General features: G+C 38.9%; 1 protein-coding gene across 16 annotated transcripts in view; it reads right to left on the reverse strand.

Moving 5' to 3' along the window:
- The window catches only part of PARD3 (par-3 family cell polarity regulator), a 459,995-nt gene that overhangs the window by 302,667 nt on the left and 144,866 nt on the right, over nt 1–12,462 (reverse strand). For all 16 annotated transcript variants that reach the window (XM_054816599.1, XM_054816601.1, XM_054816589.1 and 13 more), the window contains exon 3: nt 2,795–2,975. In XM_054816599.1, the coding sequence (XP_054672574.1) occupies nt 2,795–2,975 (181 nt within the window). The remainder of the gene's footprint in view (nt 1–2,794; nt 2,976–12,462) is intronic.

The raw sequence follows: 12,462 nt of genomic DNA on the forward strand, positions 1-12,462 counted from the left end.
TTGCTCATTAGGTTTGGCAATTTTCACCTGCGCCTCCAGTTTATATTTCAGCAGGGAATAAACATCAGTCTGCTTTAACAATCTTCTGCACTGAGCTTCCAACCTCTTCTCAGAAAGCACGCAGGCACACACAAAAAAACGCCTTGCGTACTGTATGCTTAGAAAAAAAAATGCAGCTCAACTGATGAAATACAGCAAGGAGAAGTTTAACTTGGGTAACAGAAAACCACTAAAAGAGAAAGAGCCAGATAAGAAACATAAGTAAATCAACCGCTTGTATCGATGAATTGTGTTTTCACATTGCAAAACAACATAGGGGGTATAGGCCAGCCTCATTTTTGTTTCCACATTTAGATGGGAAGATTCAATTTGACACAACCCCCTCATGTGCAAAGTACAGGCTGTGTTTGTGCATGGGAAAAGAGGGAATCCAGATGAATATTACTTTTCCAGCTGGACCTGATCTAGCTAACCTTTCCCTTGCTGGGAGAGGAGAGATGGCGTGATCTATAAACAAACAAAAGGGGTAACATGGCAACCAGAACAAAGAGAGGAAAATCTCAGCAGGCCCTTAAGCCCCAGCCTAATGCGCTGAGATGCTGCCTCCGAACGGAGACCGCCCCGTACCCATTGGGTGCAGGTGAGCGGCAGCAGAATGGCACAAAGCTACGCTTCTGCGAGCAAACCGCTGAGAAACAGAGCCCAGCTTGCGAGCAAAAAGCACCAGAGATGTAAAACAAAATGTCTAAAATGCTATAAACCAATTTCAGACGGAATACTGTTTTTCATTTGTTAGAAGTAAAATATTCACCGCCAACCCCGCAATTAGCTAGAAAATTACAATAATTACAGCAATTTTGTATCCCATCTCCAATCCAATTAATAGATATATGACCTTGTCAACATGTAATAATCAGGATCTGCATCTACCACAAAACTGGATGGGTTTTATTTGCTGAATAGAACTTACACAGTAAGAAGATAATTATTTGAAATACTGAGAATACCATTTGTATGCTATGCTTCACTTCACAAGTTATAAAGGAAATACAATAGGGATATTATTTCCATTTTCAATGTATATTTAAATGAAAGTCTTGAAATAGGTATGTTTAATATGGGATAATATTACCAGACTGGGATTCTAAGCCTGTGGTTTGGAACATTTAAAACCAAAATATATGAAATTCTCAACATTAAAAAAAAGGAATTAGCTAGGTAGAACATCTCTGATTCGTGATATTTATGACAAATTGTTTCACCCATTTTATTTTTGTATGCTTTTACAAAGAGTGTCAAAAGAGCTGTAAATCTTACCAACAGTTTTAAGAGTCTTCTGCATTTCTATAGACCTTTCTATTACAGGGTCTCAAAACGCTTTTTGGTCATTTTAGCAATCAGTGAACTAGCTCAGTATTCCATGTATTTTCCAGAATGACACCAAAGATAAGTGAGCTGTCCAATATATCATTGAATTTTATCTGTGCTATATGATTTTGATGCACTAACATCAATGTACTGTATAATACACCAGATAATCACACTAAGGAGAAAATGTCTATCTATTTGTCTGCTCTAACCCCACCTAAGTTGAGAACCCAGGAGGACAGCTTTTTGGCTTATGAATGGAAATGAGAGATGCATTTAGCAGTGGCATACCCTAGTGACAGCAAAACAGAAGGGTCCTGAAATTCCAGGATACTTCTTTATTCTGCTATTAATACTTTCCCTAATTTAATTCTGTGTTGTAATGAAGCATACATATAGCTTGAAAAGATACATGTTCAAGCTAATTGTTAAATGTTGTTCTCTTAATTTTACAGAAAACACTCTGGTACAGAACCCCTCAAACTTAATAGAGAGTTGTAACTTTTCCATTTGTGTTTTACCTGATTACTTAAACACAGATTTTATCCATTAAAAGAACACCCACAGGAAAGTAATCTCTTGGGAATTACAAATAGTTGTTTAAAACACTGTATCTGTAGAATATCAAAAGACTGACTGATAATGACATCTGCCAAGAATTCTCTGGAATGAGGTCACTACTTCAAAACTTCATTGAGCAAAATGATAGACCTTACAGTAAGAGGGGCACAATGTTTTATCCAACACTGTCTTGTTTGCATGGTACTTTTAACAATGAAAATTAGACAGTAAATGTCATTGGGTGATTTTTCTTCTTAATAAGGTGAAATATTCAAAGATCCTGCCTGAGCAAGAACTGCGATATATAATTCCTACTTCGTGGTTTTGCCATGAACCTTCCCCATGTTGAAATAAACAAAATAAAGGGATGTTCCTGGCTATGGTTTCTGTTTTTAAAAGAAGTGTATTTTTACAACACAGTAAATGCACATATCAACAGATGTTTTTATGGAAAGGTGACAAGCATAATCTAGCAACATTGACAGATTCAGTAGAAAGTGCTCTTATCTTTAGGGTTTTTTTACCCTTTTCTTCATTAAAAGGAATAAAACTGGCAAACTGAAAATTACACTGTGCAGCAACTGCATTTGGAAACTTTGCTGTGATTTTTCAGTATGAAGACAATTTTAAACTGGCAGCACAGAAGGAGCTTATTGCTCCTACAAGCAGTTTATAAATAATTTATTCAAACAGAAAGGTTTGTTTACTTGCATGCAACAAGCGTTTACGCAGTTTCTCAATTTTGATCAGCTTTCGATAAGGACAGATAATGAATCATATTCCCAGCAGCCTGAAAGGGTAACAACACTTGGCATCCTCATAAATTAAGATGAAACACGTCGAGATAGCGAGAACATTTACTTACTTGCACGAAGGACTGAAGGGGTGACCTCAATTTCACTTGTTGCTTGGTAAGGCTGAAAGGCCGACGCCGCGTTGGAGCCAAGCTCGCTGCCAAAAATCTCCGGGCTTTGCGTGCCTGTCGAGCTGGCGCTGGTACCATCACCTCCATGGTGTGGATCTTGCTCATCAAACACAGCTACGAGCTGCGAATGACAATTTAATCTACTGTTAAAAAAAAACTTTCAGCAACATCAAAGTGCTATTGTAGATCAGCATTTCATCATTTCTTCCCAGCAAAGAGCAAGAAATGCCTATCAGTGGAGACTCAGATCAATGCCTAGATCACAACATCATCAGCCCAAGGAAAGGCAGCCATTAATTGGATAGTGCGAAGGGTCAACAGCTCTGATGTGACACGAAACCTGTCACTGCGAGCTGCAGAGTGAACAGCATCACGTCAGGAAAGGAAGGGTCACACCTTCCCCACAAAGCACTTCATCTTGCCCAGAAATACAAAAAACTCTCCGAGTGCTACTCAATGCCTGTGCACTGGAATTTATCGCCTACACTTTGATACCTCTATATGCATCATTACTACAATGATGCAATGAGCAAAACCACATTTTTATAGAGTAAAAATATACAATAAGAAATTATACAGGCAAAAAACAAAGCCACCTGAAAGTGGTATAATCACTACAAGTTATCATCTATTAATCATTTCTCTATTAATATGATTTAAGTTGTGGGCTTCCCTTGCAAAATTTCTTTCATCAAATTTTTGGAGATATTTCTGTATTTGTTTGCAATCAAGCTCTCCAAGACACACCTAAGAACTCAAGCCCAATTTGAAACTTAACCAAATCAATAATTTAATAAAGATTTACTAAAACTGTGTTCACCACTGTGATGGAAACAGGAGAAACATCATGGTGATTTTCAGTAAATCTGAGATTTTTTTTTCCACTGTAAATGAATGCTTTTATTTGAAACAAATAATTTATCCCAATTTATCTTCAGTGACCTACTGAAGGAGAAAAGGCCAGCTCTTATACACATTTAATTTTAGAACTTAATTTTCAGAATGGGTAAAAAAATTTTACAGATAACAGCATTCTGCAGCGTATAAATTAATCTATAATGTAATATTTGAAAGACATTTCCAAGAAAGCATTACATTCTTCTGTCCAAATTGGTAGAGTAAATGGAGCAAATCAACTTAAACCTACACTGATCTCTGTAAATTGTTTATTTTGTTAGAACAACACTTAAAACTTTCTATAACCTAAAGGAATTGGAAAGGTCATTTTCTCTTTTCTTTTTTTTTTTTAAGTGAATTTGACATCATCTCATCCTACAGATTTTAATATTGGTCCCTTTACTCAAATCTAACTTACACATATATCAGTAAAAAAAAATGAAAACCGCAACTGTAAGCTGAAGTGGAAAACATTTGGGAATTCAGCTTTTGACAGTACTTTCAGGCATTAACTTTTTTTAATGAGTAGTTTTGAAACTGCAGAGTAGCAAAGTTCTGCCAATAATTCCGTCCCTAATGCAAATTTAGGCTCTGGCATGCACAAAACAGACAGAATGAATTGGTAATGGGTAAAAAGTCCATGCTCTCTCCAGTGCTATTTGAAAGGTAGGGAGCAGAAGGAAAACCAGGCTGCAGCTGCAGACAGCTAGAACATGTTTTTAACATACAATTCATTATTTTATGCTTGAGAAATCTACACACAAGATAGCAACCAAAGAGACATGACATCATCTAAAATGTCAGTAACTCAAGAGTATTGAAAATTTAATTTTCTAACACATTGTAAAATACCAATGCTTACATAAATTGAAGCATATTTCTCAAAAGAAGCACATTTGACTCGTAATACTTTTGCTATCTCTTTTATAACAATTACCAATCTTCATCAACTGAAAATAAATTAATCCACAAGTGAAGATGTGTAAGGTATTAGAACAAAACACAAATGATGCATTTCAGAATTCTACAAATGAAACATCAAAACTTTTTCTCCTTTGTGAGGCATGTATTAAGATAAATCCTCAAATTACATTCTGTTCCTTTGAGGCTGATTGAAAAATATTACCCAATGCACATTGCTGCAAGTATTTTTTATATATATGTAAAAAGGTACGCGCATATAAATCTCTGTATATGTATGTTGTACTTTAAGTTGCCTCCAGCTTTTTGCCTATTCCAGACAGTCTACAACCTATGACTTCAGAATATCTGAAAACGAATTTTTCTCATTTCAAGCTTAGCTTTTGATCTTAGGTATTTTCGCAGGTATTCACCATTTTGACAGCATCAAACCTTCAAAAGGCTTCAGTTCCATTAAAAAGCATACCAAGTTGTAACATTTTTGCATATAACATGTGAAGAAACACAAGCCATGTTAGTCTTCTCCAAATCTAATTAGCGTTACATTTGATTCTACAGTAGCAGCTTACAATTCAACCCAGGTTTGCAGCAGCTCTGCTATGCCGGTTAGGCAGTTCGTTGTAAAACATTGTGCAAAGGTATACCCATTCCTCATCATGAGCTAGAAACTCTTCGGGACTGGAAGACTTAACGTGAATAGACAGTGTTGGATCTTGATTTCCAGAGCTTGGTATGCCACTCTGCGGATGACGGTGAGCTCACAGGAAACAAGGTCGGCCAAAAATTCTTCCATGTACTCTGATATCAAGCATTAATTTCTGATTTCTCCAACACACTTTATTTTAATCAAGGGAAATTCTTCAAGGAGAGGAATTACATGTTTTTGTAGCTCTAAAGGCCCAGAAATCACATCTCGACTACTGTCTTTGCAAGAGCAAGAAACAAAACAAAAAACATCTGAGGAGACACCTTACAGCTTGTTAGAGGGAAGCCACACCAGTAGGTCGCTGGACCTAGAAAGAATCCTTTGCAGCAGGAATCCACAGCAATAAACACTTCTTTTGTCAGGGAAACAAATGGCCTGTCAGCGAGATGCCAGTCTTGTTTAAAGGCCAAAGAAATGCTTTTAATTTGGCAAAGCACGGAACACAGATCACCAGACCAGGTTTATCAGCCTTAAAGTCAATGGTAAATCTATGGTATTTTGACAGGCTTTGAATATCAGTTTTACAAAGAGAGTAGAAAACAAAGATGACTATCTTTTCTGGAAACAATAGCATCTTTACTGTAGGGAGACTGCTTCCATGTTGACTTTTTTCTTTTTTTTAAATAAGAAATAAATGACTGAAATTACCATAACTATGCACAGTGTCAGTTTTTAAATGCAATGGCGTGCATACTCCTTTCCAGAATCACTCTGCGATTGCTTCCAATACTGGACATGAGCTGTGCCTCCTGTTCTCTGTCCTTTGGTTTTAGATCTCATCACTTGCAATGATCTGAGGAACTCATCATACCATCCGTTCTTATGCAGAAGGGCTGAACAAACCATAACAGTGCACGAAGAAAGAAGAAAATAGCTTAGCTGTTCCATATTAGATCAATATTAGGTCTTTAAAAGAACTCCACAAAAATTTGGTGAACATTGGAGCCATTTGGCTTGTTTGAATCCATTTTTTTAAAAAGACAACCCCACAACCAAAGACCAAATATCATATCAACAATAAGTAATAATAGTAGTAGTTATAATAAAAAAGTTATATCCACCCCCATTCTGTAGGACCTGAACCTGAATGTATTAAAGACATGAAAATACGGTTAAATAGGTTACAGCATTTTTAATCACCCAGGATAACAGGACACACTATTTGCATTTTTCAATCACTGAACTAAAAATCTCGAAATGGGAAATAAAATCAGGTAACAACAAGCCACTTTGTCTTCCCAAAACAAATTTAATAAATGATAGGCTTAAATTAGACTGGCATGTTTACATTTCTAATTATAACATGGCAAAAGCAACGAAAAGGAGGTTTCAATACGGATTCACATTCTTCATCAATGTAAGCTGGCACAGGAAGAATCATCAGGATGAACAACATAAGAATTTTGTCCCCAGTAAGCATATACTAATTTTTCAAGAAAAATGAAGTTTCAAATATTTAGTAGCACTTTCAAATATAAAGACAGCAGCTTTGCTCAGGTCACAACTTATGGACAGGTTCGTTCCATTTCAGCAATGGAATTAGAGTAAGTCTTCAACAAGTCACTATGCAAAAACTAAAATACTCCTAATTTTTAAACATCACAGCAAGAAATATAAGTAATTGTATATGAATTATCCACAAAAGATATGATTTTTTTTAAGAAGCAACAACATTCTATGTTTGACCAACAGAAATTTTTTTTAAAAACATGAAGTGCAGTAAAACTCAACTATTATTCCAGTGGTAAAAAGTGTGCTTCTGCTCCTTAGTATATTTTAAGAGGTGTATTTTTTTATTGCTACCATCACCTTCTGAAGACAAAAAAAAAAATAAATAAATAGGAGTACAGTTTCAAAATCAGCTACTAACTTGATGCTCTTCTCTCTTGACAGATAAAGACTCTTTCTACAGCAAAAAGAAAAAGAAGGGGGAGCAACACAATTTAATTTTTTTTGCTAAATATACTAGCTTCATCAAGCAAATGGCTTACAAAGAAATTATTCTACAGCCTGAGACATCAAAAAAAAGTTTTACTGAGACACCTTTGGCTTTGGGATAGGAGGAAGGCATTCCAACAGATCACTGCATCCAGCCCTCTATAGCACATCCAACTGACTTCCCACAACACCACATTGTACGGAATTAATTACACTCCAATCTTTAGTTCTTTCTGAAAGAGATACCAGGATGAGCTTCTCTATTGCTCTGTCTGGGACTCAACATACCACAGTAACCAGGTTATATTTACTTAAATAAAAAACAAGATGACAACGCAGCTGAGCGCAAGCCATCCAGGAAGTTCCTGGAATGTGTCAATGACAACTTTCTCCTCCAAGTGATAGAGGAGCCCACGAGGAGAGGTGCCATGCTGGACCTTATTCTCACCAATAAGGAGGGCCTGGTAGGGGATGTCAAGCTCAAGGGCAGCCTTGGCTGCAGTGACCACGAAATGGTGGAATTCAGAATCCTCAGGGAAGTGACGAGGGCACACAGCAAGCTCACTACCCTGGACTTCAGCAGAGCAGACTTTGGCCTCTTCAGGGATCTGCTTGGTAGAATACCATGGGACAAAGCCCTGGAAGGAAGAGGGGCCCAAGACAGCTGGCTAATATTCAAGGGTCACCTCATCCCAACAAAGAGGAAGTCAAGCAAAAACACCAAGAGGCCCCCATGGATGAACAAGGAGCTCCTGGGCAAATGCTTGAGCCACACTGCCCAGGTCACAGAAGGCAGGGACTGGGAGAATGCAGAACTGCCCACTGTAGGAGAAGATCAGGTTCAAGAATATCTAAGGAACCTGAAGGTGCACAAGTCCATGGGACCTGATGAGTTGAAAGCAGCCCCGAGGAGAAGGACTTGGGGGTATTGATTGATGAGAAGCTCAACATGAGCCTGCAGTGTGCGCCTGCAGCCCAGGAAGCCAACCGTGTCCTGGGCTGCATCAAAAGAGGTGTGACCAGCAGGTCGAGGGAGGTGATCCTGCCCCTCTACTCCGCTCTTGTGAGACCCCACCTGGAGTACTGCATCCAGCTCTGGGGGCCCCAGTACAGGAGAGACATGGAGCTGTTGGAGAGAGTCCAGAGGAGGCCATGACAATGACCAGAGGGCTGGAGCACCTCTCCTGTGAGGACAGGCTGAGAGAGTTGGGGTTGTTCAGCCGGGAGAAAAGAAGGCTCTGGGGAGATCTAATTGCGGCTTACCAGTACCTGAAGGGGCCTACAGGAAAGCTGGTGAGGGACTGTTTATCAGGGAGTGTAGTGACAGGACAAGGGTTAATGGGTTTAAGCTGAAGGAGGGTCGATTTAGATTAGATGTTAGAAAGAAATTCTTTACTGTTAGAGTGGTGAGGCACTGGAACAGGTTGCCCAGAGAGGTTGTGGATGCCCCATCCCTGGAAGTGTTCAAGGCCAGGCTGGATGGGACTTTGGGCAGCCTGGTCTAGTGGAGGGTGTCCCTGCCCGCAGCAGGGGGGTTGGAACCAGATGATCTTTAAGGTCCCTTCCAACCCAAACCATTCTATAATTCTATGACTGATTTATTTTAATATTGACACATCAGCAGCAGTCTGCATTCCAACATCAATTATTACAATTTCCATCTATTCTAAAGTAATTAAAAATTAGTAAACACATATGCAGTCTTAATTAATAGACTAGATTAAGTACTTGAATGTTAATTAACTGGATTAAAAAATATATTCACACCAGCCACGGTTGTTTACATTTTCATTAAGTACTGAGACCATACAAAACAATTTGTCGCTATCGAATGGTGCTATCAGGTCATCTCTCTCCAGCACAAAACCAGCAATCTTCCACTTCACAGAAACTCATAAAGCTAGAAACTTTTGCTGCATTTTTCCCCCACTACAACAAGTAAAATTGTCAAAATGATCACTTGAATTTTGCATATTCCTAAGTATCTGTCCAAAATTTGTTAATTCTTTGGTAATCTTTACTGATGAATCTGATACTGGCTCAGGTGTAGCCACCAGTATTGATTTCAGACTCATGTTAACATCAATTAGGATTACAGCTCTATTCTCATGCTAGAAAGACAGCAAGTGATCCTCTGGTTTTCGCATCATCTATTTTTCACATCCTCTGCACTTCTTGTCCGCTCTTCTTAACACTGAGTGAAACTGAAATCACTTATCTTTTTTAATGATTAGGAGCCATTTTAAATATCTAGTTTCTTCTCACCAGAAGGACACTTGTCAGATAATTTCATACAAGGACATTCCCAATTTGTTCCGCTGTCCAGTGACCAACTGCTCTGTAGTTGATCTGTTGAGCAGCCAGAAGTGTCTCGATTCCCCTGGCTGAACCATGCATTTCCCCTCCTGGCACATACAACAACTTCCAGATGTGGTCTCCCCTTTCACAGCTGCTATGGTCTTCTGGCATTTATGCTCCACATCTTCTGCAGGATGGCCATTCGTGTACAGAACTGCCTTTCACACAAGTGATTATTTTTCTGCTTCCAGCAGAAGAAGGACCATAGCCCTTCTGAGGCAGCTCCGAGTGACAGATCAGCTCAACATCCACCTCTGGTGAGGCACCCACGCTGGCAAGGATTCTGGTTCTCAGTTTATGCTTAGTAACTGAACTAAGTACATTTTTCACAGGAGACTTTGGTCATTGAAGAGAGAGATTTTGATGTTCCACATGAGATTCTAAAACAATCTAAATTAGCCTTGTCAATGTATCTCCACCTAAAATAGCTACTTTGGGCATCTCCTTTAAAAATTGATGCCAGAGGGTTAAGCCCAGCCCTGTCCTGCAGTCCCAATGTATAGGGCTCTGTCTGCACAGACTTCTAGACAGCCACCTGCTCTGCTGATGTGAGAGATTTCACTCACTCTCAGAGCATTTCCATACACTTTCAGATGTGTGCAGCAAGTATCTAGAAAGACAGAAGTATCTAGAAAGACAGCATGGAGGAGGATGGCAGTAAATTTAAACATGAGCATCACTGGCATGCTTTCCTCAGCAAAAAACTTCTCCAGCCTTACACAGGCCTGTACAGGGAACCCACAAGGCCACCACAGAACTGACCACACGCTTCCTCTGCAATGAGCACAACCAAAGTAGATTGTGAGAGGATATAAGCAGATTCCTGTAGTAACTCTTTAGAGTTGGCAAAAACCATGTGTACCCAAAGCAATCTGTGTATTACTCAGACCATACTACAATGCTGAACTAAACGGTACTTGTTTAATATGGCCTGGTAGTAAATCAAATTTCAGCTAATGGCACCTCAGACTCCAAAACATCCCGAAATAAAAGTTGCTTATGAATGAACAGAGAAGAAGAGGAAAAAAACCCATAAATTTGGGAAAATAATTAGCAAGGGAATAGCCAATTATTATTTAGATATGAAAGAAACTAGATATGAAATTAATTTGTAGGCTTCCTCATGACTGAACTAACTTTAATAGCCCCATGGCAGACCCAAATACTTATTATTCCTTGAGCTTCACTTTTCTACATGGGTCATTAAAATCCTATTTAAATATAACTACTGTTTCAATGAACTGGTAAGAGAAAATACAGAAAAAATGGACATTTTCACAATTAATGCACTACTGCCCACGGACATAAAAAAAAGATCAATTAGCAAAACCAGCAGCATCTAAGAGGCATTCTGTGCTACATGTGCAACCTGAGTGTCCCCTCAACAGACTTACAGATCATCCAACATTTCAAAAGGAGAAAAAGGGCAAGCACAGTTTCAATTTTAGACAAACTATAATACAAACAAACCTTTACAATTTCAATAAAATCTTTACCTGTCCTAATTAATCAACTTCAGTCATGAAGTCAGAACTAGCTTTTCAAAACAACTTTTCAAAATACTGTAGCTAAAAGGGAGCCAAACAACCAATATTCTCATAACGACTTTATTGCATTATTGCTTTTAGAAAAATAAGAAGGATATTTTAAGGGCCACATTCTACTATCAAATTATCACATTGTATTAGATCTTCTGTGGATTATAAAAAAGTGTAAGGTCATATAGAATCACAGAATAACCTGAAGTGGAAGGGACCTCTGGAGATCATCTAGACCAAGCCCCTGCTCAAACCAGGGTCAGTGAGAGGAGGTTGCTCAGGGCCACATATAGCTGCGTTTTGAATAACCCCAAGGATGGAGACTCCACAATCTCTCTAGGTGATCTCTCCCAGTGTTTGACCACTCTTGGGTTTAAGATTTTTTTTTCCCCATATCAAGTTGAAACTTCCCTCGTTACAACTTGTGTCTGTTGTCCCTCATACTCCTGTGCACCTCAGAGAAAAAGTCCAGCTCCATCTTCACCAAATCTGACAGAGATCAGCTATATCAAGAATGCTGTGCCTCAGGCAACCGCATGGCCATACAGCACCCCTGAAGACCTCCTTTCCCCTGTGAAGGTCTCTAGCCCCCTAACTCACCCTGGTGGCCTCTGGCTGGGCTATGACGGTAATGTCCTGCTTGTATTGAGGCGGCCAAAATACTCCACAAGTAGAGAGAAATAGTCACCTCTCTCAACCTGCTGGCTATAGGCTTGCCAATATAGCCCAGGATGGAGCTGGTCATCTTTATCACAAGGGCACATTGCTGACTCACGTTCATTGAGTTGTCCACCAGGCCTGCTCCTACCCAGGCACTGGGCACCCAGCCCACACTGCTGCATGGGGTTATTCCAGCCCGTATGCAGGACTCCACATTTGCCTTTGCTGAACATAATCTGCCCCCTCAAAGCCCCATGATATAAAATAACCACTGGTGGAAACTACATCACAGGTCTCATTGAAAGTCGTTCTCAAATCTGCTGACTTGATAAACACCCTTTGCTTTTGAAGCTCAACATAATATTCCAAGTTAAATCATATTTGCAAGATCGGAACTCATCTATTGATTCAAAGGACACTTTAATTTTACAGAAAGTGTAAAAATCTTCTGCTTTCATGATTCTTTAAATCTAAGAAACGATTCTGAAGTAAATATACAACCTTTTTATTAAAACATTGCTTTTGATTATTCATTTCCTACAGCACTTTGATCTGAGAAATTCTAGAGCCAATACTAAATTGTAATCCAA

The sequence above is a fragment of the Grus americana genome, chromosome 2, assembly GCF_028858705.1.
Source record: "Grus americana isolate bGruAme1 chromosome 2, bGruAme1.mat, whole genome shotgun sequence".
NCBI classification, from domain to species: Eukaryota; Metazoa; Chordata; class Aves; order Gruiformes; family Gruidae; genus Grus; species Grus americana.